The 27,980-nt window shown below is 37.4% G+C and overlaps 1 protein-coding gene across 1 annotated transcript; it reads right to left on the bottom strand.

The window, feature by feature from the left end:
- Positions 1-1,913: 1,913 nt before the first annotated feature.
- On the bottom strand, positions 1,914-27,980 carry YTHDF3 (YTH N6-methyladenosine RNA binding protein F3). The gene is made up of 5 exons (XM_082046318.1): positions 27,651-27,980; positions 25,561-25,585; positions 20,123-20,208; positions 17,145-18,737; positions 1,914-6,401 (listed from the first exon to the last, which is right to left on the bottom strand). The coding sequence occupies exons 1-5, from the start codon at positions 27,672-27,674 to the stop codon at positions 6,378-6,380; spliced, it is 1,752 nt and encodes a 583-aa protein (XP_081902444.1). The 5' UTR covers positions 27,675-27,980; the 3' UTR covers positions 1,914-6,377.

Raw genomic sequence — 27,980 nt, forward strand, 5'->3', positions numbered from 1 at the left:
GATTAAGTTACATTAACTTGAAGAAATTAAAGAGTTCTACACATTTTCTGATGAAGCACCACACTCACAAGACCCAGTGAAGCATCTCATGAGAACTAAGCTGCAAACCAGTTAAGCAGCTGAAAACAATGTCAGCCAATTTAAATTAAAAAAAAAAAAAAAGAAAAAATATAGTAGCAATGTTTTCCAGAGAACTAGCAGAAGAGGGATAGATTTAACATCCAATGTATTCCAATCACACAGCACAAACATCTGAATTTTAACCAATTTAACAATTCTGTATTCCTGGAGAAAAGAGATCTCATTTTGTCCTCTATTTTACATGGCTGCTAATCTGAACTGATGCAAGTACTTTTAAGATTCTTGGGTAATGTTGAACAGCAGCTGCACATATTGATGCTTGCAAAATAAAATTTCAGCTTTTTTTTTTTTTTAAATAGTAGATATACAACTTCAGTAGATAATGAAAGATCTGCAACCTTTTATTTTACCATTTTGATGAAATGCAATAAGCTTAGCTCAAACTAAAGCTAAACCTCCATGTAGCTTGCTCAAATGCTTAGTTTGGAAATTTTCATTCCTGGACTAAGCATAAAGCAAGGATTTAGGTTTTTTTTTAACATCTGAGGTTCTTTCAGATGTTTGCAGAACAGGAAAGAAAGGATGCATAAATTCAGAGTTCAATATTGAAGTGTAATGCTTTACATATGAGGGCACAAATCAAGACAGCTTGTTCATCTGAAAGCCCACAAGCTCAACTTAAAACACAGTCATCATTCTAGAGTACCTTGTTTAATTTTACATGAACATCCACTTCATTCTCAAGATGCATGTAAACTTGTGCAGGCAGATTAAATGTAATAGTACCTCTGAGTAGATAAAATTCAAAATGACAAAGTAAAATTTCTCAAGTGTTACAAACTAATTTTACAGGCAAAGGAAGTTAATTCAGTATTAAGATGACAAGTGCAAATGCACACAGGATGTGCAAACACCTTATAAACTCTCACTTAACACATCAGTTACCACCACCACTAATATTCAGAATAACACTTAGAGTGGACCCTTGTATTTAAAAAAAATCTGTATGCCCTTTAAAATTCTAACGAAATAATGTCCCTTTCCATCTTCTGAACAAAAATGCTGCAGAATTAACTTTAAAAAAAATGGCATACACTACATGGGAGACTGAATTCATCTGGTTATTAAAGCAATTATTTCTCTATTTACATTGTGGCAAACAGGCTGAGGCAAACTGAGACAAGCTAAACTCAGCCAGAAGTTTTCCTCTGTCCAGAGGAGAAAATAAAGTCAGAAGCTTTTTTGCAGATGGTGAAAACAGGATCCAACACCAGGCTTCCCCCATGAGCATCCAAACGGAGCAGCAGACAGAAGACAGGACAGTGGAGTCTTCCTAGAAAAGGCAGGGAAGCGGGAAGGAATGGTACATAGGCGGGAGTAACAAATTCATCGGCTCTTGAACATCTGACCAAACACAGACTTCTGGAGGAAAATGCTTGAAGATCCACCAACCATTCGCACTCTGCTTCCAAAGTGGCAAAACAGCTTCTTGTGAAATACATAGGGAAATTGTTTGGAGGAGTCAATTAACTGGTGTTTGACTTCTGTTTGTTGGATTTCCACTTGTGAAGGAGGACAAGGTCAGAAAGGAACAGGTAACAAACAAACATTATACGTACATCCCCTTATATTAATAAACAGCAAGTTTTATTAATAATATTTGGTTTAGATATCCCTGGACACTGAAAGTATTAATAAGAATGTTTTCAGGATTATTATGGGAAGAGAAATACTGTCAAAAGCCTAAAGAGGATACAAATTTAACTTTTTGAACTGAAAGGTCCATATTCACCATATTAAAATGCACTTTATTAAAATATATAAAGTAGAACAGACAGTATAGGACAGATGCTTTGAGGACAACATGCCAACTGTACACTAATATTCTAATTTTATATGAAGCCAAACTCATTTGCTCAAAATTCCTTTGATCCATAGAGAAATTCTTTCCTCTCCCTTCCCATGCTAAACTATGGTGGATATGTCAGGCTGAGAATAAAATAAATAAAGAATAAAAATGCAAACAGGTTACTTTCACAGAAACTTTCAAGCAGATTAAATAAAATCAAATGGTCAATTCTCATGCCAAAGAATTCTCATCTGAATTATCATACTTAATGTACACAAAAAACCTACAAAATTTTAAAAAAGGTTTTGCTTCAATTGAAAAGAGCTGGTCTCTTAATCTCTCTTAATTCATCAGTATATTATATGGCTCTTCACCTGGCAAAAGAATAAACAAGACACCAAAAAAATCTGTATTTCCTTAGCAAAATGGTAGGAAAAATTAGTTCAAATGGCTTTGAAAATAATATAAAATCCTAAAGGGTGATTTGTGTTTGAATGCCTAGGATTATTGATTTAAAAATGAGTGCTGCAGAAAACTCAAAGACTGTCCACACTGGATTTTTGCTGCACTAGAGTCAGCTGAAGTATATAAATACCTTTCTGGTGAAAGAGCCACCAATAACTTCAAAAAACACAGTTCAAAACACTGTTGCTTCAACTCAGTTTCAGCTAGAAAAGATGCACATCAAAACAGTTTATTAAAAACTTCTCTCTTAAGGAACATATTTCAAGTGTGTAAAAATTTTCCTATGAAACAGAAAGCAACTTCAAAATAGAACTTTGACTAAACCATGAAAAATATTTGAGATGCTTCCTCCTAAATATTATGTTATTAGCACCTGACCAAGAGCTTAACATTATCTTTTTTTTGGTGCCACAGATTTGTCTGGGATGAGAATCATTTTGGCAAGGAGCTTTTGTATCTGAGTTTTGCAGACACTGCATTATGAGACTGCCAGAGTATCCAAAAAGATGAACAGAGCAAGAGGATGTATAGAAGCAAGTATTTGATAAATTAAGCCTGGAACAGAAAGAGACATGAAGTAATGAAATTTGTCTAGTTGTGGATAAGGAGTTTTTCCCCATTCCAAGTCCCTCAAAATAAAGTAGTGCCCATTTTTTCCTTAAGCCAGCAACTTGAGCATTCAACTGGCACAAATCATTTCTTGTCAAAGTCAAATACTAAAAAAACCTATGTTAATGATGCTGATGTTACAAAGTCAAAAGACACTCAAAGGTTAGCAAAGCTCCTACAACTTCAGTTTGTCCCACTTGTGTTGGTTGGACAAGCCTTTCCAACAATAACTTTTCTATATGAATTCTCAGGTCTCTTCGAAGTGGAAAAAGTAGTATATATACTCAATATTTTTTCCCCTCTTCCTGCTGTCACTAAACATATGCGATAACATTATATCTTACTGTACACCACCACAATCTTACACTGAAAATGGAATTGATTTTTTTTTTTCTTGGAGAGCCTTTCCCAGTTTTAACCATTCTGCTGCATCTCTGGTTCACCAACCCATTAAGTGTGTAGTGCACCTAAGCCTATTCTACAGTGGATACCTGCTTCTGAAAGGACAAGTCTCCTTTCTTCACCTCCCACCACCTCCCTTCTAAACATCTGACCTCACAGAGAACTACCCAGACCATTAAATCTGCAGAAAACATCTTGAACTGGCTCAGTATGGATCACGGGAAAACAAATGCTGACACAAAGGAGGAGGCATCAGGAACAGAACTCCTCCATTAGCAAGCAGTCATTACACCAACTTCACTGTATGGAAAAATCAGACCAAAAAATGTATTTCTACATTTATTTGAGATATTAAGCACCATTCCTTTTCTTTCTGGAGGAAAAGAACTCGTGCATAAGGAAGCTGAAAGCTAAAAGTTTCACATGTCCATTAACTAGTACAGCACTCCATAGCTGATTTTACAACATTATATACTATTTTTACAGCACTTTATATGCACATGAAATTCCTTTTAATTTCAGCCTCACAAACTAGACTCCCAGCAGTCAGCAAATCGGTCACAACATGACTAACACCATCAGGAATGAAACTCTATTTGTAGGTTTGCTAAAAATCCTGGAACAGTATAAGAACTGTCACAGCTCTCTAAATGTGATCACCTCCTTTTCTCACAATCCTGCCTCATTTTCCAAGCTCTCAAAGTCTGCAACAGAGTGATGATCCCATTTTATACTAAGCTTGATTCAATCCAAGAGTAATGCTCATGCTGTTAGAATAAAAAAGGCAAGGGGTAAAGCAGGAAATACTAACAAAGCCTGCAAAAATATGAATACTGCAGTGGAAGCAAACTATGGTTGCACATGCAAATCAATTCCTGAATTCCTGACTCTACCAGTAGTTTTCTTTTAACTGGAAACTTCTGTGCATTTTCATAAGATATTTTTGTAACGGAGCAGAAGCATGCTGATCCATTCCATGAAGGATCGGAAGGACTACATTCTTCAGACTCACAACACTGACCTTTGCCACTTAAACTAACAACTGGAAAAATGGGCAGTAATCCATAAATCAGCCAACAGAGGGAAACAAATAGCAATAAAACCTGTTAGCCAGAAACAGAAATGCATGGAAGCAGCAATTTTTGGGCTCAAGCCAAATTTCATAGTTTGGGCTTGAAGCTTTCATGTAAGTCTCCTCTTACAATACGCACTTCACTTGTCCTTCCCTCATCTGCCTTGCTACTTGTTACACAATCACATTTAAGTGAGATCACTTCTTTTATCCAAAATACAGGAGTGACTTCCCTTTGGAGTTTCCCAAAAACTGGCAGTAAAAATTAAGATTCCTATCTGCTACCCTGCAGTCTCAACATTTTAAATAATGAGCATGTACTGAACTTCTTGTGTTTGCAAGGTTAGAAGAGTGCAAGGGGCTTAGGAAGAGAGAAAAGTAAAATATAGCAAAATAGTCTGTATTCAAAACAAACCTTTGCCACTCAAGCTTCAGAACTCTGACTGCCAGAATCTGTAAATGAAGGACTCAAAACACAATATAAACATCTGTGTTGGACCATAAGACATGAAACATGTTCAAATAAAATGTGGTATTGCTATTTTAAGGTATAACACATCTGACTTCTACACTGCTGTTCTAAAAAGAGAAAGCTATCCCCGGAGTTTGGTACAGGCTGTTCAGTATTTTTTTTTTTTTTTTTTTTTTCAGTCAATATACCCGCTTAACTTTTTTTTTTTTAATATTCTCTTCCAGCAGATAGAATGTGTTGCTATATAAACTGAAAACAAAGATATAATTTTTTAGAAGTTAAAAACTAATATAGAATTACACATTTTAATATATATTCTGAAATTCTTGCTCCGTGGTTTTAACAAAAATCATTTTAACTTGACCATGAATACGTCATCTCCACAGATCAAAGTATTTTTCTCAAAATACTTTCAAACAGGGGAAAGGACACCTGGATATTGGGACAATGAAACAAAAAATTTGAGAAACAAAGTATATGCTTGCTAAACAAGAATTATGTTTATTTAGCTAGTGATTCACCTAGAGGAGTAAATTTTCACTTTCATGATAGCAATCTGTCAGGCTTGCAAACACCCAGAAATAGGAATTAAAGATTATTTTAAATGTAGTTATAAAGGTCATAAAAAGTCTGATTTAGACTGAGGTACATTTACTCAAAACTGAGATTCATTGAGTGGTAGCAAACAAACAGTTCCTCAGACAAATGCACTTTTTCAGTATACATGTTACAGAAAAAAAATAAAGAAATGTGCATTAACTGGTGGTGCCCACCAAGCTGCATATTAATATTCTCTTACACCAAACAGTTTGAAACAAGGGAAATGTCATTCTAATATAATTTTATGTTACGTTTCATTTGGCTAAACTGCAGCTTAAAGTTGCTTTGCCATATTAAAAGATTACTACAATAATTTTCACATGAACATTTAGACTTGAGTTTTACTCCAGGACTAAATATGGCATGATTTGCTTTTAATCTGTTGAATAGCTAAAAACTGACAATTAAAAAAACTACAACAAAGAAAAAATTAAGTTGAAGCAATGTGAATCTCACATCATTGAACCACTTCTAATGGTTAAATGTTAGTATTTAACAAATTCAAAGAGTTAATGAATCCTTGCATTCGTTCAGTCTCCTGTGCCTTATAGCTAGGATGCATAAATACAAAAGACAGCAGATACTGGTAAAAGCTTCAGGACAGAAAGTGCTTGACGAAGGTACAGTTCTCAAGTGTGTTTGGTGAGAGAGTATAAGGGCAGATGCACTGATGAGAACCATTACAAGAAGAGTCAATTTTGTGTTAAAGTGTTCAAAGATGTCACCTTAAGCAGAAAAAAGCTTTAATAACGTCTTCTTAGACATATTAGGCATTTCCAGAGTCTACATCATTAGTGTTGTAATTCTAGCTGGACATCTCCGTATAGTTATTGTTTGTTTCTATTTCTCTCCTGAAAAAAAGAAAAAAAAAAAAGAAAGGAAAATAATATATTAATACAGTTCAACATTATCTGCTTTCCTATCATCAGAGCGGTTGTATTGCTTGGATTTTCTCTAAATCAGGCAACAAGTTTCCAAGGAAAAAAATACACTTTTTTCAGGAATATGAAATACCTAATTCAAGTCAACTTCTTTAAAAGAAACACAGAAGTATACATAAAACTTAAAGGCAAACATGTTCCAAAAACACCTATCAAAAATAAAAGGTTTTACAATGTTGCTTTTAAATCACTTCCAAAAAAATGTATTGCACAAAGTGAGCTGAAAAAGGAGACCAAGTGACCTACAAAACAAGGCAAGACAGAGGCACCCTAAATCTTCTGCTTAATTTGTCAAAAATGTCCTGCATTAATATTTAAATAATCTACTCTCCACCTATTATATCCCCAAAAAAGTGAAGATCATATTCCCAGGTATCTCATTCAAAGCCTACTATAATAAAATGTTTCAATGTGCTTAAGATCAAAAGGTAAAGGAACAAGCTCGCCCAGTACCACCTCTTCCACACATACAAACACATGGCTCGAATGGCAAGAAAAATAATTAGAAAAAAAACCATCATACTTTTTTTAGAAATTACATTTAGTCACAAAATGCAAAACCAGTGAGGTAGGAATGGCTGGGAAAAGGCCCACTTGAATGCAAGCCTAAGTTGCAGTCAAGACAATATTCACTACAAAGCCCTCAGAGCATCACGACATGTTGCATTTGGTGTAAAGGTACAAAGTGTGTGATGTTGTCTGTGTGATACAAACACTGATAAACAACTTGGCATGGTTAAGGGCTAAAATACTAACTGCGCTGTCTCTCTATCAGCAACTAACAAATCCTTCTCTGTATTACAAGTCTAACAGAGTAAATAACATTTTCAGTGCTTTAACATCCTGCATTTTCTCTAATTTGTCAAAGATAAACATACACTTAGGCATTATGACTACCTCTAGGAAAAAAATAAAAGCAGATAATGAGCTCTACCTCATTGCCTTCACTATATACCTTCTAGACTGTAAAAAGACACTGTAGTTTGGGAACTAAGAATTTATCTTCCAATAGCATTCCCTTTTTGAATATGTAAAACTGAGCACATTATATAAATGTTTTAAAATACCTTCACAGAAGATGGGTAGGTTCATTTCCAGTATAAGTGGAACATAAACATAATAGGTAAAACCAAAATAAACCAGGAGTCATTTAAACCATTATTTCAAAACCACTCTGATATCGCCCTGAAACTTTATTATGCTAGAAACTATTTAGGAAAAGTCCTAATTGGCATATGGACCCAAATAAATTCTGCCAAAAAGACACTATAATGAAAGAAGAGGTTACATAAAATTTATAGTGGTTATTAGAGTACAGCTGCTGGTGTAATCCTCTCCAAAGCAGCTCTCTGAGTTGCTATAAGACGAACACTAAAGTAAATCTCACACAGAATTCTTGCTCACAGTCCTGGCAGCTCTTTATCTAAGACTGGTCATTCTCTATGGCAGAACTTCGGTCTATTTAACACAAGAGTGATAATTGCAATATACTGCTAGAAATCTTTTTTTCCTAATTCAAAGAAACGTAACTAATATTTGCATAGTAAGATACTGGGTTTAAAATTTGAGATTGATAGTAACAGTCATTAATTCAAACTGATATGTTAACAGAGCACACCCAAGCTGACAAGAGATGATCCCTGGCCTCATGCCTCACTATGCATGTAAGGCATTCAAAAATAGCCTGCTTGGGCACATCTCAGATTATTCCTCTACTATTAGCAGAATTCAACTGAAAGAACTGCACAAAGTGCTGAAAAACACTACTGCGGCATTAAGCAGGAGCCTACGAAAATGTGATGTTAAATAATATGTTCACAATTTTAAATACTACCTACATACAAATAAAATCATCAGTTCCTTCCCATTTGCAAGTATTCCATCTGTAACCACTGAGCCAAGCTGTCCAGAAAGCCTCTCTCTGCATTGCAAACTACTGCACAGTAATCAACCTTGTGCTTTGTGTAGCTCCTGAACTCAAAATGCATTTAAGTTCATAAAAATTCAAAGTAGAAAGGTAATGATATCCTGACCACCTTCTTCCAGCTGATTGAACAAAGGAAGTGTTACAAATTTCATGTGCATTTTGAATTCTACAGAGGAAAAGGCTTTAAAACCACACCAGCGCACATTTCCTATAGTCTCAAAGTTACATATCACTACACCTATATTTAAATACTTAAAGCAGACATACAAACTTGACATTTTGCAAGTGCACAGTATTTTCTTTAGATATTGATATCAGTGACATCTGACACCCTATATAGCAAAAGGGACAAAGAAAAATCCTGATTTATTCAAAACACAGGTAGTGCTATTACACTCAAAAGTAAATTAAACCCTTCCTTTTAAGTCAGATCACACTCACTACCACTGCCTTTACCCATCTCAAAAAGCTTTCCTCCTCTGTTTTGCAGTTGCCTTTTTTCTTTCTTCCTAGCTTTACATTGGACAGCTTTTGTTTGATTGGTTTTGTATTAAAAAGTTATTACAGACAAAGTAGCAGAAGATTTTACCCCCACCAGGTTTCCTGCATCAGAGCAGAGGAAGTTTACAGTGTAACTGACTGGATTCCACTACATTTCCCTTTCATTAAAAAAATCTCTTATTTCTTATATTCAGATGAGCAAAGCCTTTTCCACAGCTCTTGCAATGCTCTCAGATAAAAAGCTTCTACAGTCAAGTTAAGTTCCCTGCCAGAGGTGAGCTTCACTTCAGAACTTGCTGAGGTGAAATTCCCCAGCTTTAGGGGGAGCTTAAGAGCAGGTCGTGGAAATTAGGTACCATTTGAATTATAACTACATGGGAATGCATCAGCTGGTTAAAAGTACCTGCCAGACCATGCAGGTAACTTTTTATACAAACTGACAAAAACCGAGTGAAGGTGAACCTAAAAACACTGGGGCCTCCAAAACATGCATCGATCTAGTGCAAAGTTATGGAATCAACAGTACAACTTGTTCTGAACTGTGAGGCTGACTGATTTCCAAACTTCAGTTCTCTGAATTCAGCACATTAATCGAATGATCCTCTGCTGAAAAGTAGCTGCAATGTAATTTATCCTCAGATTTAACAAAATCTCTATGCTAATCAAATTTCAAAATTCAATGCAACAAAAACATTTCCTGATCCAATTTGAAAGAAACTACTGAGATGCACACAACATTGACTTCTGGAATCTTTTCTCAAAAACGAGGGAAATGAAAAAGCCTCATTTCAAGCAGCAAAAATGTAAATGATAGCCTAACAACAAGAAGCTACTGCAGCCCTCAGCTCTATTTTCTTCTCAGATCCCACAAAATGAAGCTCAAGGTGGAGGAAGGTAGACATGAAAGGGCTTTTGTTTTTTGGGGGTTCTTTTGTTTTTTGGGGGGTTTTGTGGGTTTTTTGGGTTTTTTTTTGTTTTGGTTTGGGGTTTTTTGTTTTGTTTTAATAGCAGTTGCAAGTGCAAGCATTTCAAGGTGTCCATTTTGAAAGCTACCCAGGATTGTAAAGTTGCACAGACAAATTGCAGATAGTTCCCACACACACTCACCTCCAGCACAATAAGCTCTACTTGCAAAAAAAACCCTAGAATTTTGCCAAACTTTTGCATTTTAATGCAATAGTTAAAATGTTTATGCCTGAAGCTGTCTGCTTTGCCCCTCTCCCAAGAGGTAGCATCCTCACCCCAGCTTCAGAAGGCAATGTGTAGCACGTTGCAGTTGCTTCACTGCAAACTGCAGTTTAATCTTCCGTTTAAAAACTCTGCTCATCTGCAAAGTAAGCTAACATGTCAGACTGCATTCTGCAAAGCAAGGCACAGGCACACATCTCTGCTGCCAACTCCGCTGTGTGGGCAGAAACACCTGGCAGGGGCAGAACAGACAGCTGGAGAGCTGCTGAGAAGGAGCCACAGCAAAGTTCATGAAATCTCATTTACTAATAGCATCAGCCATACTCTGCAGTTTATTGCACCCCGGTGTACCATTACAGCTATGACAGCACAAACATTGACCTCAGTGCTTGAGAACCACAATGAAAAACAGATTACTGAGAAAACTGAAATATGCTAGAAATAGTTTACTCCATTTACGACAAGGAGTTCATTGGCTGTTACCACCAACTACACTACTGAAACTCTAAGATAGTGTAAAATAAACACTTCTCACTCTTGAATTCGAAACTAGAGAAGGTAAACCTACTGAAAATAGAGAGCACCTCAAAATCAGATAAAAATATTTAAATACATTTTTCTGAGAAGCACTTCTGGAAACACTGGGAAGATGGGAAGGAAGGATCTCTAGAAGCCTTACATGGACATAGAAATTTTTCCTGTGGAGATGCCACCCCTCCCCAGCCACCATTTTCTTCTATTCCCTATCCCAATAGGAAAACTACAAGGCACAAATTAAAAAAGTGAACACAGGAAGTCAAATGAGGTTTTACAACTCAAGAACAGTTCCTTCTTCCGGTAAGCCTTATGAATTAATACTCAAAGACCCTGCTGCTGCAGATCATTTCAACTCCAGACAGGAAATGAGGCTTTCAAGCATATGAATATTAAGAAATTCTGAAAAGCTACAAGACCTAGACTCCTAATTTATTTATTCTTCCTATTAGTTTTGAGGGTATTTTAATTATTTCAGCCTCTGAAACATACTTAGCAATAGTAGAAATGTGAACAAATTACTGTAAAATGGTAATTAAGTTTAAATTGGAGCAGACAGATGCATTGTTAGTGGAACATGGACAGACCATATTATTTTATTGTGGTAATGATAACAGCAATAAGAACTTAATCCACATCTGAAATTCCACAGCACACTAAATAATAGGGTACAAACATTCAGAAGACAGAGGAAGGGAAAGAAACCTAACTACTTTAAAAATAGCAGATGATAACACACAACAAGGAAAGGCTCTGCAAAAACCAAGCTTGAGTTTCATGAGCCAGAAAAGCCCTTCCAGTCTTGTTTTCCCAGGTGGATACTTTCAGTGATGGATTACTTAATTCTAACTACAGGTAGCAAGTGCTTCCTTTCAGTTCTGTACATTGTTAAACACTGAAATATCTGTTTTTAATTAGGTACAAGGCAGCCATTTCAGCAAGTTAAAAAAAAAATTAAAAAAAAAAATCAAGCATCTAGGTCCTTGTTACTGTTTGTTAACAATGCTCACAGTATAACGTTGGCTTTTGAAGACTGACAGATAGCTTCTAGGTACATCTATAGAAACCACATTGAGTGATGATCACTGTCCCAGCAAAAGGAGCAGAAAGATGACTGACACCATTTTTAATCTTTCTCAAATGCCCATGAACAACAACTGCAAGACAATATTTAATTGCCCTACTAAGGAATCCATAGTAACCTTGGAAGGGAAATGACATCCACTGTACAGCCTACAAAATATACTAGAGAAGAATCTTTCAGGCGACTTTGTAGCAGATGTAGCAGGAATTTTAATACCTATACCTGTATGCTCAGGGTTCTGCTTTTGCTCTATAAGATTTAAAATTGTGTTTTTTAAAGTCAAGAAGTAATTCTAAGACATAACATTTAGAAAAGTTGGAGCTGTCACAGATCCAGCTCAATTCAAGATTGAAGTCTTCTCTTAGACAGCTATCTTCATATCTAAGTGCACTGAAGAATCAGATTTCAAAAATGACTGATCTCTTGAGCATTAAGGTAAACCCTATGGTTGATATTCCTAGCTTTTTCCAATAGGGGTCTCTATTTTACAGGAGAAACTGGTCTTGCAAGTCCCAGAGTCAGAGAATTTAACCCACACTGTAAACAGGACTCTGTAGGCTTCGGTTTTCAGGTAGGAATTTCAAATCAAAAAGAAAAAACATTACAAGACCCATGCAAGTGTCACTATAAACTAAGATCACCTGCAAGTTTAATTACATTCCATTTCTTTCATTAAGCAGTCCAATATTGCACTTTCCCTGTTGCACCACCTTTTCCCTTCACAGGAGAAAGGCACCACTACTCAGTGCTTGCATAGCCACTCTATACAATACCATATTTTAACAGCCAGACCTCTCCATGCTGTCCTCATCCCGTAATAAATTCTAACCACTACTTGTGAACAGAAACATTTAACTCTACCAACAACACAGAAAATGGGCACATTTGAAATCCATGTGTCGATAAGAAAAGAACTTGCAGGTCGTTTAAGTGTTTCCAAAAGGCTAGAGATGCAAAAGCAAATGAAGACATGATAAATAACACAGCATCATGGGCTGAAAATTCTGAATCAGTATATTTAAAATTATTCCAGCTCCAAATAATCATCTTCTCCCAATACCAGGGGTACATATTCATCTCACGATTACCAAGGGAGCAAGAACTCTACCTGCTGTTTCTACTTTCTGACCATATTGGTTTTGTTTTCTTAAAGCAGACATGAGACCTGCAATATCATTTACATTTATGAAAAGGAAACTGTGGATAAACACATCAAGTTCAAGGAAACTGCAAAATCATGGCCCTTGAAACAACACCAAAAGCATACAGGAAATGCTCAAGTTCCTCAAAAAATAAAACATAACCTGTTGCATTTACTGTTTTGAACCTCTTTTAGATGTGAATAGGCAAACTTTAAGAAGCTGTGTGGTACAACTATCATTTCACTGCATTAAAAATGCTGGTCAACCACGTGTTTTTCTTGACTTGTACCAGGACTCTGGATGTATCTTTGTCTGATTTTGACATTATAACCTAATAGCTGATGGTTGGCAGGTAAGGGGAGGAGGAAGCGTCTTCGGTTTTCTCACTTCCCTCCTTCCTTTCAGATATTTTCAAGAAATATCAAATCAGGCATAAAGTCAGTAGTGTCCTGCAGTGAAAAGCAGTCACACTGCTTAACACTGCAGTCTGATTGTAAACCAATTATCAGAGAAACAGAAATTACAGTAGTACCAGAAAAAGGGAAAAAAGAAATTACTCTTTTTGAGTCAGAAAGTTTTAGCTATATCAGCACTCCTATTACAAGATCTGTAGTACAACAGGAGAAAGCCAACATTTTAAATTCTTATTTACCTGCCATTTAAAGGCTTCCTGAACAGTAAAAATTCCAAATGCAAACTAGAAGAATTCAGTATATATTTGTGTTGATCTATCTTCTCCCATGGATAAAATGTAATTATTTTTCTGAACTATCTCACTAAGAAAACCACCTAGAGCATTCTACCATTATGTGGAACTTTTTTTTTTTTTTTTCCATTCTGTGCCACAAAAGTAGAATTCTACACTAAAAAGCATCAAAAGAAGTCCTGGGACAACAAGTAATTGCAGGTTAACAAGCCATGGCCTGAGGGTGAGGAAGTTGTAATCTACCAATAACTGCATATTTAATCAAAACAACATCTCATTTTGATCCTTGTATGTAAATGGTTCTCAGTGAATATCTACTAATACAGATTTTTTCCTTTCAATACCCTTTATTTTCCTAATGTAATTACATGCTCTTAAATGGCATATTTTAAGATTTTCATTCCATTTTTTTAGATAACTTGTGCTACTGCTTTCTGTTGAAAGGCAATCAAACACAATTTTAAATAATCTGCAAACAAATATGCACATTCACACCACAAAGCAGTAGCTCATACTAAGGACTAATGCAATTTCAGATTATTTCAATCTACTAGTGACAGAACTCATGAAAAACATTGTTGATTTCTTTGCTCCTTTGGTGAAAGATTACAGCACTTGTACACTTAGAATAGAACACTGGAACCTGCACTGTAAAAGTGCAATTACTGCACAAATTTGTTTCCAACCCCAACTGTAGCTACCTTACCCAAACTGGGGTCATATCAAACAGTGGTAGACACTAGTGTTCTAATATCTACGCTTAAAGAGAGTATTCATAATCATTTGCAAGTAACCTTTACCATATAGTAAAGTGACTGAAGTTTCATGTTAATCACAGACTATTCATTCTGATTTTATTAAGTGTACTGACATATTTTAATAAAATATACTGCTAGGTCATATTGGAAGTTAATTATTGGTCCCCCTGAGCTGTTAAGATCAAACTCTTACAACCAATTACTTTAAAATAAGTTAGCTGGAATGATGAACAGTTACAAAGTAAATTAAATCTGTAAATCATATGCTGTTTACTATGTTTAGATCATTGGCTGTTTGAAAGTTTGTTACCACCTATGCAACAATAAAACATTTATTGAACTTTAAGGAACATGTACATGACTACGACTGCTTGATGCATTTAATATTTTATTAACAGCAACGAACACATTTTTCATGACAGAAACACTGGAAACAATGTGATTGCCACAGCAAAGGGGCATGAACTGAATTTACACAGTGCTACAGGTAGCAGAACGTGCACTAATTTAAAGACAGTTCCATAAAAGCCTACTTAGCACTAGGAATTAAAGGATTACTCAATTAACCAGAAACCAGAGTTTATAATACTAATTGTTGCATTCCCAAACTGTTATTTAATCATAAAAGTGTTGTATGTTTACAATTTATAAACAGCTTATTTGTATACTGTGGGATAAAAGAAGAAACCTAGAGGCTTAAAATCAACACTCGATAAAAGAATATTAAAGATGATCTCTCAGGAGCTGTCGTTAGTTTAATTTGGACTTCCTACATTTTAAGTAGGTATTTGTTTGCTTAAGGCATATCTCAGATCCATCTACAAAGAGAAAACCTCACAACTAGATATGCAGCTCTCTAGTCATTTTTTGTATGATGCAGAGGAATCAATGCCTAGTATGCAAGTATGTTTTCTCCTAATAGCATTGGGAAAGGTAACCGCTAACAGAGAAAGGTAGAGTTTAGTACTTGAGTCATACGGATACTGTGTTTCCCTGAAGACATTAAAGGAAACAGTAACGTGACTTTATTACACAAATATACATAATCATGGTCATCTAGTTTGAGACCTACTAAATGCTAAATTTAGCACTTTGAATTTTAAGTTTAGCATACATAGAACAACTAGCAAAAAATCTGTGCTCCCCATCTCCATTTCATGGCTTTTATCTATTATAGTGGGAACAAAACCACAATTAAAACACACTATCTTCCTGAGTTGCTAAGGCATGTCTGAATTAGACTCCTTTGATAACTTTTTTCACAAAACTAGATATTTTTGAAGCAAACAATTTATTTGTGAAGTGTCTTTAACATGAAAAAATAAGAAAATAATGAAACATTAGGGCTGCAGAAAAACAGGATAATCATAGTCCTTCTGAAATACTACCAAAATCACAGTGAAGTTGTACTAAAGCCTGAAAAGGGTGGTTTTCCTCTTACACTGAATATTAGTTAAGAATGTGGTCTGTCCTCCCATCATCAAGATGTCACAGAAGTAACAGTACTGATTTAGGGCACATTCAGTATTCTCTTTAAAAAAAAAAATTCAAAAGGCATTACACACCCAACTGAGATATGCATCTTGCCTCCAAACAATGCAAACACTTCCAACATGTCAATTCATTGCAGAACTGTGCTATAAAACTACAAAACTGATTTTAGGTATGCACGACACTGGTCTATAGGAGATGTAATATGTGTAGAAGGATTAGGAATGTACAAAAGGGGTGGAACCATTGCAGTACTAGAAACCTAGGAGAAGGAGGCCATGAAGCAGTGAAATTCTTATGCAGCCAGAACTGTGGCACCTTCAAAAAGTGAACAAATTCAGGACTCTACATCCCACAGGCCCCTAATTAGCATAAACTCTAGACTTTTGTGGGGTTTTTTTATTCAGTAGGTGATGTGACAGGATGAATGGGGAGCAGCACTACCACCAAACCGCACTGATGCAAACTCCTATTTCAGAATCAGTACATCATCTAACTGGCACAATAGTTGCCGAAACGTGTCTAACCATGAGATAAATCATATATTTACAGTTACTAGCAAGCCTGGAAAGAAAAATATACTGGAAGTAAATATTGTGGTAAATAGTGAACACAAGTGTTTTAGTAGGGAGAATACACACAAAATAAAAGCAAACAAGTACTCTGAAAGAGCTTAAATTAAATGCCTTTTTCTTTTGTCTGGTTTTCTGAAACACCTCCAAAACTAAAGGTTTCTCTCCAGATTTATCATAGCTAAACTTTTCAGAAATTAACTACACATTTTTTTTTTTAAGAATTGCAGTATGAGAAATGTCCAAAAAAAATGATTCTGACACTGTACAAGTCATCACTGTATCACTTCTGTGTTTCACAACTGTACAAAAAACAAATTGAATCGTGCTGTTAACATTATGTTAAAGCAGATTTTGAACTGAAATGTTATGGTAAATAAAGCAAGCTTCTCCTGTAATTTCGAGTCCTTTTTGTGACATCCAGAACCATAAAAGTCTAAACTAGAACACTTTAGTTACAGGTAATACACTCAATTCAGTTTTTGTTTACTCCGAAGGGTAAAACATGTCAGAACTCTGCTTAAGCAGGCCTGTGTTAGTACTGTGGTTAAACACATGCCTGTGTTAACAAAACAATTTACAAGAACTTAAACCTTTTCATCAAGAGCCAGTTATATCAAGTACAGACACCTTAGGTAAAAAGCACCACTTTCTGACTCACTCGCACACAGAAATCCCAGTCGTATGAAAAACAAATATTCCAAAACCAGAAAAAACAGGAGAGCTACTTCAATGACATCGATTTCTTACCCTACGCATGGCTTCCTCCTCCTCTTGACGCTTCTCGTAATGTGCAAAGTCATCAAAGATTGAGGTGGTATGCTTGAAAGTAGCAATTATTTTAAGCACTTGCTTGGCTTTTTCTAGGGGTACCTCTTGAGTGTCCCTCGAATTGGTAACCGGTTTGTTGTCATTGTTTTCCAAGCGAATATGCCGCAGTTGGTTATTGGGAACGTCTTTGACAAAGATCCATTTGACATCAAACTTCCCCTTCCACTTATCCTGAGACCAGACACCAGCATATGCATTGTAGTCCACAACAGACTTCATCTCAGCCACTCCACAAAAGTGTCCACTGCCATTCACACTGAAGAGTAAATAGAGTGGGCCTTTTCCATTCAGGGAACGGTATGCAGCATCCAAGCGCTTATTACCATGTTCAGTACTACACCAGATAGAGTACTTAATGGAGCGATGAATATCGTCCTCTGAATAACTTTTGATTATAAACACACGTCCGTTCTTCAGATTCCAATCGAAGTCTTTGGGATTGTAGTTGTTTATGGCCTTTAGTTTCTCCAGCACTGGGTGCACTTCCACACCAGAAGGTGAGGAGCTGACAGATACAACACCTAAACCAAAGTTCTCACTAGCAGCTCCATTGTTCTGGCTGAAGCCCACACCCCGATTACGAGGAGCTACCCAGCGGTTTTGCAGCTGTTGCTGCTGTAACTGGTGAGGCTGGGCCTGCTGCTGAGGTCCTTGTTGCTGTTGTGGTTGCTGTGGCTGAGGCTGCTGTTGAGGCAGTTGGCTTTGCACCAGTGGTGGTGGTTGAATTAATGGCTGAGGCTGCTGGATTATAGTCTGAGGAGGCAGTACTGTTTGGGCCGGGGGTGCTTTTACCACAGACCCTTTGTCATCCCAAGTTCCAATATTCATGTTGTGTTTTATAGGTGGTGGTGGTACAGCAGGGCCCCCAATGCCCACATTACCTTTAGGCTTGAGTTTCGGCTGAGGTTTAGCAGGCTTCCTTGCAATGGCAGCCCAGGAGGTTGGTTTAGGTGCTGAACTGCTAACTGGGGGCACGCTGTTTGCTGCAATGCTTGTCATACCTGTACTGCTCAGAGCTGAACCTACGGTTTTTGTCACAGCAGCCGTCATATCTCCACCAATTTTCAGTCCAGTCATGCCTTGCTCAATGCTGCTAATCCCAGGCACCTTGCTCAGAGTATCACTGCCAAATCCAGCCTGTCCATCTGCTATGGCCCTCCCAAGAGAACTAGGTGGATAACCATAGCTGCTGCTGTAAGCAGAGCTTTGCGTTGATTGTCCCTGAGATCCACTTGTCCCCCATGTAGAGAAGTCTGCATTCCCAGGAAAAAAATTAAATCCATGCTGCCCAAGAAATGGAGGGGTATTTCCTAATGCCCCAGGTTGACTAAATACACCATCAGGTATGTAATGGTGTTCACCATTACTCATCTGTCCATAAGTTGTCAAGTATGGCATTGGAGGGTCGCCTGCAGTTGACCACGCTGCTTCACCTAAAGAGTATGGAAATCCAATGGATGGAGCATAATAACTAGGCATATATGGGTCTGACATTGGTGGATAGCTGTTACTCTGCAAGAAAATAAAACAAATCAGCAATGCAGGCAATTATGCACAGGGAGAAAAAAAGCAAACAAGCAAAACCCCGCATTATACAATCTAAAACATTTTAAGTATTATATGAATGCATTTGTAACTTCCACCACTCCTTTCAACATAAAAGGTAAACAAGGTATCTGCTAGATATGGGCATTTTTTCTTCAATAGACCTTTTCAAAACACTGAAGAGCTCATTTTTTTGTAATATATTATCTTTCTTTTCAGTTACTGAGCTGAGGTTAAAATACCTCCATGTCAACAGTATCAAGAAAATAACAAGCTATTTAAAAAAAAAAATAAGTCATAATGACTGTAGTTTCACAGATACAGAAAAATAGCTGCCACTATGATTTAAAGTTTCAGTATTCTTACTTTTTTTTGTCAAGTTTCTCACTTCTAATTGGAGACACCTGCCAGAATACTACAGTGAAAAGGATGCCTGTTTGTTTCAGGTGGAACACAAATCAAACTAACATTTGCACACTACTGGGAACGGGCATTAAGTACAATCTGTGGTCCAGTAAAACAAAGTTTGCTAGCTAAATTCAAATTCCACTCCCAAGAGTCCTGGGTAATCACAGAATTTACTACTTAAGATAAAGCTCCAAGGCATTTGAAAGACTACCCCCACATGATTTCTAATAATGTTTTGAGGAAAAACCGCACATTATCATCCTCTAGCTGATGGCTCCTTACTGTATTATTTGAAAAAAAATGAGAAGGTAAGCAAAACTCCCTAAGCCTTTCAATAATTTGTACTTTCTCCCTCTCTCAAGACCACTACAACTTACAAACTTAACTAAATTAATACTAACATTTGATTACAGAGACAATTCACAGCTCTGAAAGTCATTAGCTTCCTTGCATAAGTTATATCAAGTCGTAGTAATATTAAGCTTCAATCTATCATGCCATCAACTGACAGCTCCTTCTACCAACTTCAAAGGAAACTATGTCCAAGCAGTTAATATTTTCTCAGAGCCAAAGAAACTGTTGTTTTGAACTGCGTCCAATAGATACTGTAAATTTAAGGTGTGGTGTTTTGTTTGGGGGTTTTTGTTTTGGTTTTGGGGTTTGGGTTTTTCTCCTCAAGCTTCTTGTAACTGCATCTTTCTGAAGTCAGAGCAGAAGCACAAGAGCAGGAGATACGAGAACATGCTTTTTAACTGAGTCTTTTCCAGAATTAAGACTTTTCCTGTTTAAAATATTGCATAAGACATGATAAGATATAAAATCATATTTCAGCAGATATTCAGGCAAATAAATAATGCTAAAAAATATCATCCAAAAATTAATTAAGTCTGGAAGTCAGTTGAACTCCAAAATTAACTTCAAGATAGTAAACAGTGTGCACTTACCTGATTTGTCTGACTACTTAGATATGGCTCAAAATCATCATCATTTACTGCATCCTTTTGATGAATCGAACCGTTTTGTACTGAAACTAAAAGTAAATCTGTATTAGGTATACTCTCTAAAAGATATATGTTGCATTTTTAATTTAGGTAACATTTCTTAATCATCTGCACATTGAAATACTTCTACCTGTACTTTGTTGAGACTGAACACATTATTGTTAAACACCACTTTGTTAAATTTAAAGAAAATAGCTCATCCTATTGATGATCCCGATCAGATCTCAGGAGATTTCTGGAAAGACGGCAACCAGAGCAGACTACTCCTGACTATTCTTTCCTCAGCTCCACAGACAGAGGAAAGCACATCTTATTCGCACAGGCAGTAAATCGAGCGTTTCCAGAAATACCAGACCAAGTGCAAATGTGCAGACCAACCGGATGAGAGATATTCAAAAGGTTGAGGGAAAGCTGCAACATACAGCTTTATCCTGCCAGGAGGAAAGCCAGTTACCCCCCAAGACAACTATGAAGAGCACCACTATTCACCTATTTAATTCTGTATTTCCTACATAAATATTATACTGTACTGCATTAGCAGCACCTCTGAACATTAGAGCATACAAAGCAAGACAGAAACAAGAGCTAAAGTCCCCAAGGGTAATTACAATCCTTTCCCAACAAATATGCCACTATATGCTGGAATCTCTTCCTACCTGCTCTTCTTGGCCTCCTATTACCTTTCATTTCATCTAAAGCATTACACCTACCTGGGATTTTCCAGCTGCCCAAATTACTTGAAATGTCTCTCTACCCTCCCCCAGGCTACTATTTAAACAAAGTCAAATTGCACAAACTTCTACTAAGTTCCATTGTTTCCCACAGTACAAAGTAGAACAGGAACTTAAACCAACAATTTGCAACTACACAACTTGAAGGTGAAGACTTCTTCACAAAAATATATTACTGCTTTTCCAAACACACTTTTGTTATTTATCAAATGGGTTCAATGAAGAAAAAAAAAAAAATACAAACCACACAGCAAACACAACCACATAGTTTTACAGTGATCAGCAGTAATGTGCACTGAGAAACTATGACTGCAGAAGTTACAACAAAACATCGTATTTTCTGACAGCTGGAGACACTGAGTTAAGAACTGACTCCATGGTTTCCCTCTCTTAGCAAAAGCTTTGGAAAAGTATATACAACTATGTAACTAAACCTTCAGCTTTGTTGGAGGTAGTGTTTAAGAGTGGGATTTTGACTGTTTCATTCCAGAGGTTTTTTGCCACCCAAAGTTCACATTGCAAACCAAGTAGCGCCTGGACCAAGTCATTTCATTTTTTTTTTTTTCCACATTTGACTTTAACACCTCTAAAACAAACTGTCTTCAGTTTCAGCTGAAAAGAATGACAAAGTAATAGATATAATCACAAAGCACAACCAAAATTCTGGAAAAAAAAGGTTCATTTCAGAGAGCAGTAAAAAGAGACGAAAGTTCACAACATAAAAAACCAGGTTTTTCCTTTTCAAAACAAATACCTGGGAAGGAAGAAACTAACTTGTGTTTTGATTATCTTCCTGGAGATTTAAAAGTCAGAACACTTGACATTTCACTTATTACAAATTGGCACAGTGCATTTGTATACTAGCTACAGCCAAATATGACCAGCCTAGGTGAGCACAATGGGTTTTAAAACTTGACAGAACAGTATTTCTAAATTAAATACCAAATTCAAATTAACATTAGGTGTTGGGATTTTTTTTGCCCCATACAGAGTTTCAGTTAAGGTCATTAATCATCCTGAATTTACATACAATGCTAACACATTAATGAGCTGGAACACTATATTCCTCTTTATATCTGGCCTAGTCACACATGGGATGAGCTTCAAAATCTTTTGTCAATGTCACGTCCATTGCTTAGACTCAACCAAATACTGTGGAGAGCACAATTCTCAAATACAATTCTGTTATAATTAAAAACGTAGATGGAGGCATAGAAGTTTCTTAAAAGCATTCAACCACAAATAAAGGAATAAACAGCATTCTAGTCTTGACATGCTGCTATCAAAATTAAGCTCTTCATACTGACAGCTAATTTCTAACATGCATCTGCTGTGTTTATTGTTTCAGAGGTATCTAAAGGTCACTTAAGACAGAATTATTTTTGGTCTGCCATTACAACGAACACAGAATAATCTTGTAAACGTATTTTCTTATTTATTCTGTACTGAGCTCTTAAGTCAGCGACACAAAATAGTTCTATACCAACAACTTTCCTAGTAAATATAAACATTCCCCATGAAAGAGAATCAGTAGAAGCGTGTTTCTTTGGTTTTTCATTCTAACTTTACATAATGTGTTAATAATGATGAACCTAGCCCACACACATTTAATGAGCAAACAGATTTAAGATGCATGCCTCATTCCCAAAAAATCTCACATTAAGTGTTCCAACTGAACATGGCAGTGATGAAGAATACTAATTGAAACTAATCTACAGTTACTAAAAATATCTCTATCAATCCGATCCTGAAAATACTGCATACTTCCGCAAACACTGTGAAAACTTAAAATGAAATTAGACACTGGCAAGAAACAACTCATCAAATTAAGGAATTTAAAGCTTACGTTGTTTTAACTGCTCCTATCCTCTGAATAACCACTTGCAAAATGCACAAATTGTGGCCAAAGACACAAGAATAAAATTTTCATTACAAGAAGCTGTTGCACCTTAATTAACATGAATAAATACTACAAGAAACACAAACGTTTCATTCTTGTTTTAAACCTAATGCTTACATTTACGCCTACTACAAATTCCAAAATTTCATATTTATATATATATGTGTGTGTGTGTAAACACAAGTCAGCACTTTCCTATCACAGGTGTGATACATTGGCACAACAAACAAAAGAACAGGGTGGAAAAAAAAAAAGGAAGAGGGAGTTTTGGGAATGACAATTTTTCCACACACTGTAAGACATAACTTGATTTATATCAGTTCCTATGTTTTCTGCCAACTGTATAGTAGTTGACAATTAGAATAAGAAAACTTTAAAGACAGGGCAATTTAGTCATTCAAATCTCCAAAATACCAACACAAATATGCAACACAACAGATCAATAGTACTGTTCTACACACTAGAACTTCAGTCCCACAAATTCTGGTCAAGGGAAACAACACAGTGCACTAATTTATAATCAAATAGAATAAAGCCTCAAAAACATTTTACTAGACAATACAAATCAGCTACATCCCAATATAATTTACAGTTCTAATATATTTTGTTTCAATATGGAAAAATACTCTATTTTAATGCATTCACCCCTTATACTGCTCATTCACATTATCTCATTTGCTCTACAAGACATGTAGACAGTAATCTTTTTACCATCCTCTTTAACGTTATGATTCTTATGCACAGAACCAACTTCAGGTTAGTCTGTGAACTCAGTATCATATCTTCCCTTCAAGGTCCTTTAAGCTAGGACCCATCATGACACCTGAAAAGAATTACAGTCTGCTAACAGATGGTCAAGTAAGGATTGCTGATACTGACTTAATTTATCCTCCTGAAAAAGTCTCTAACCCAAAGCCAACTACTGTACCACAATCTTCAATCTCCCAGCCCCTTAATCTAATGCTAAATCATCATTTAGTTCCCTTAAATAGACGTTATACCAAATGATTTAACAGAATGCAGGAGATTATTGCTTTGTTTCGCTATAGTTTTCATTTTGGTTATATTCTCAGCAAGAGAACAAATTGTAAGTATCCATCATTTAAAAGGATGCACTCCATAAAAATCCAAGTTCAGAAATGCAAAAATCTCTTCCTCACATAGCAAACTTAGACATGTGTTTTGATTCAAACATTCTGCAGCATTTACAAATTATTTATGTTAGCATATTTTTGTGTGCTATAAATTAAAGCTGACTCCTGCATTTTCACTATTAAACATGCTGCAACATAATACCCAAATAGAAATACTTAGTACTTCCACTCCAATTCATATATATGGAGTATACTTTAAAAACTACTTGTATGATTCTCTAATAGATGCATCTGAATAACCTCACTAAAACTGAGATATGGTAATTCAAAGAATGTGAAGCCACAAACTACTTGCTAAAATTGATCAGACTTCTCATTTAAGGGCAACATGGAAAGTATAAACACAAACTACTTCAAAAGACAAAGAAACAGAAGTTCCAGTTTGTTGGGGGTGGCGGGGGGGGAAGGTGGAACAATTAGAATGTGAGAGAAGAGTATTACAGAATGACCAAACTGAGAAGGTCTAGGAAGGTAAACACAAGTTCACTTTTCTCTGAATGCGGAGAAATTAAAAGGAACAGGCCAAGAAATTAAAAGGAACAGCAAGATTCAGGAATTATGTGCCACCTTGTAAGTGATATACGTAATAGGAAGCAGATAATCTGCCCATTGACAGAATAATAGAATAAGTACGCTGCAGATAACATTAAATGACAGTTCAAAGAAAACAATTAGATTAGCTCACATAATGAACAGTGGGGAGCAAAGAGTACATGAGCTCAAAAAAAAAGTTTCTTATCTGCATAAAGAAGTAATAAGCATATTAACACAAGAAGGTAGCACCTGTGTACATGCTATTCTATAGCTCAGCTTGCCGTACACCTAAGAATTAAGTGGGCATGAATGATTAGACAAAAAGAATTCCCAAATAGAATATTAGCCTTTATAGCAAAGATAACAAATTCCAGACCAGAACTAAAATGCAAGACATAATCTGAGATATTGTTTACGGCAGACTTGCCAAGAATTTTAGAGAGAAGAATATTAGGTAGGTAGTTCTTTGTTTCTGTGGGAGAGAAGAAACCCCACTGAGTATGGTATTTAAAAACTAAGATGCTGACAGAAATATGAAAAAAATAGAAAAGCAGAAGGCCTACAAGCATTAAGAAAATACTCTATGCTGACATAAAAATGAAAAAAGCTCACAAAATTTCTGAGAATAAGGAAGGTGATACATTCTGTTCACAGATATGAGTCACATGGTAGTTGTCTTGCAAGCAAAGGAAGCTGTTCAAAAGATTCTTCATGATGATTCTAGCACACTGACTCTATGCACTGCACAGAAAGGCTCAAGGTGTACTGTTAAAGATATAAAACAAGCGTATCACAAAGTCAGCTAAAAAGAAATAGCTATGTTATTGTCCAACTTCTGATATTAATCTTCATTTGCGAAATAAAACATTTTAAACTGATATACCACTGTGCCACAGTAAAAATTCTGGGAAGTAACATTTTGGCACACAATTTCCTGTTGTCTTGCTCTAAAATAAAAGACATCCTATAACTACATTCTCTTCCCACATTTGTCTGAAGATATATTAACCTCAATAAACAGCAATATTAGAGATTTATACAGAAATTCAAGAATCAACTTACCTTTGTTTCCCTGTCCTTTAGGTCTCTGTATATAGGAAAGTGGAAAAAAAGCAAAACAAGTTCAGTTAGAATCCTCTAATGTTTACTTCAGGATAATTCAATTTCTATGCCAATTCTGCTCTTTTCAACTTAAAAATAAGTTTTAAATACTATAAAAACACGTTATTATAAAATATTATGATACTATATAGAATACTATCGTATAAAATATTATAAAACCTTGATCAAAGTAATTTAAAAATTGAAAAATTTCACAAAAAAGCATTGAAATAATCTAGTCTTTTACAGCACGTGAAGCTTAAATGGTGTTGAAAACCTGAACAACAAATTAACTTCAATTGCCCTTCTCCTCCCTACCCCCCCTCAAAATACAAGCAATAAACAAAGCAAAGAGTAAAAGAACAAAGACAGTTAGTAGCCTAAGAATACTGCCACTACTAGAACTTCATTATCATCTGTCATCTTTTAGGTTGACTGATGGGTACTTATCAGAGAATAACATACAATGCCTTGCTTTTCAGATATACAAAGGAATATACAGTGATGTTGTAAGCTCAACTAGCAGTTGTGGGTTCTTTTCCTAGGCAATTAACAGTGAGAAAATGATACAGTCTGTATGAAGCTTTCACACAAGGAAATAATACCTTAAGGAGGATTTTTTTTTTTTTTTTTAGGATTAGTCATTACAAAACACCGTTAATCTGTCATGCACTAAGAATCACTGCTACAGTACAAGTTACAGTATCCTTAATTCCCCTATAGCAAAATAAAATAGGTTAGAAAAACAAATGCTAGTCCATGAAAATCTAATTCATCTTCTCACATACGTACAACTAATCATGAGTGGGTCTCCAGGATCCATCACTCTAACAACTTTTAGTCCTGAAAAACTCAGTATTCAGAGGTTTGAGAGTTCATGGAGCAACCACCTCCATCTTTTATGTGCATCTGCGTCTGAGTTACCATAAGACTGTTTAACACTGCTTAATCTAAAGCTGCACTGGTTGGTCTCCTCCCTCTCCCAAAACCAAAGAAAAATCTCTGTAACCTTAAAAAACCCAACTCATCTTCTGGGATGGATCTACTCCAGACACAATGGCATGCAAAGACCAACAACAGACACAGAACTAAAAAAGTTGGGAAGAAGCAGTCTTCGTGGAAAACAGAGCAATGCAAAGTTAAGAGATCACCAAGCTAGAAATAATTGCATAAAAAGGAAATGGAGAGCATGCACAGAGACAGAAAAAACAAAACATTAAAGACACAGAGAGAAAATACAAGTGGGCAGAAGACCGCAGGGCCAAAACTTTTGGGGCGTGGCAGAGGCCCACGGAGGAAGCAGAGATGAAGACAGAATAGCTTCCAACCAGAGTGAAAAGGCAGCAGAGGGCTAGCAAAGATAAAAAAAATAACGACCCTAAGCTCTGTGAAGAGCCAACTAAAAAAGTGCAGAACAGCACTTAGGACAGATGAGAACAGCCAGGAGAAGCGGCGGCTGTGGGGAAAGAGCAGAAACCAGAGGCCCGAAGGGAGAGTAAGTGGGTGAGTAGACGCAAGGGCACGAAGAGAAAGGATGCGGTTACGAGAAGCCAGGGGAGCGCCAGGGAGAGGAGCCAGAGCTGTGCGCCGCGGGGAGCCAGGCCCCAAGGCGCTCCGGGAGCGGAGAGAGGGAGCGGCAGGCCGGAGGAGCTCAGCCGAGGAGGGAACACACAAAGGAGCCGGGCCGGGCAGCGGGGCCCGGGCGGCGGGGCGGCGGGCCGGGAGGCGCGGGGCTGAGCGCCGTCGGGCCCTGCGGGCGGGGAGGCGGAGCGGCTCTGGCGCGGATCAGCGGTTATAAATAGGGGCTGCCGGGGCCGGGAAAGGGGCCCGCCATCCCAGGCGCCGCCGGCTCCGATTGATCGCCGCTCCCCATGGCGGCGGGGACGGAAGGCGGGAGAGAGGGAGGGAAGGAGGAGGCCGCGAACCGCGCCGCCCCGGCGGCGAGGGAAGGTGCAGGTGGCCGCCGCCCCCCCCCGCCGGGGCTAGCGACGGGCCTGGGAAAAGGAAAGGGCAGGGACCGGACGGCCGCTTCCCCGCTCCGCGGCTGGTACCTGGTCGACGCTGGTGGCTGACATTCTTCACGGGGAGCCGCGATCCCCTCGCTCCGCTCCGCCTGGGCCTCGAGTGAATCCGCACGCCGGGGCCGCTCGCCCGCCCGCCGCGCCGTTCGCCGCCTCCTCCCCGCCGCTTGATTGTCGTCGCCGCCTGGGCTCGCTGCCGCCGCCGATCGGGTTCCCGCTGGAAGGAGCCGGCCGGCCGGACGCAGCGCCACTTCCCCCCCTGCTCTGGGCTCCGCTTCCCCACAATGGCGGACGGGCTCCGGCTCCCACTTCCGCTCCGCGGCGCCCTGACCTTCCGCTCCCCCTCCGCCGGCGTCGCCA

The sequence above is a fragment of the Streptopelia decaocto genome (assembly GCF_964273445.1).
Source record: "Streptopelia decaocto genome assembly, chromosome: 2".
Lineage (NCBI taxonomy): Eukaryota > Metazoa > Chordata > Aves > Columbiformes > Columbidae > Streptopelia > Streptopelia decaocto.

Coding starts and splice junctions, on each gene's coding strand:
- YTHDF3 (XM_082046318.1), bottom strand. CDS start 27,674: ATGTCAGCCACCAGCGTCGACCAG. Junction 20,209..25,560: donor TAAAGGACAGGGAAACAAAG/GTAAGTTGATTC, acceptor ATTTACTTTTAG/TTTCAGTACAAAACGGTTCG. Junction 6,402..17,144: donor AGGAGGAAGCCATGCGTAGG/GTAAGAAATCGA, acceptor TCTTTTTTTCAG/GAGAGAAATAGAAACAAACA.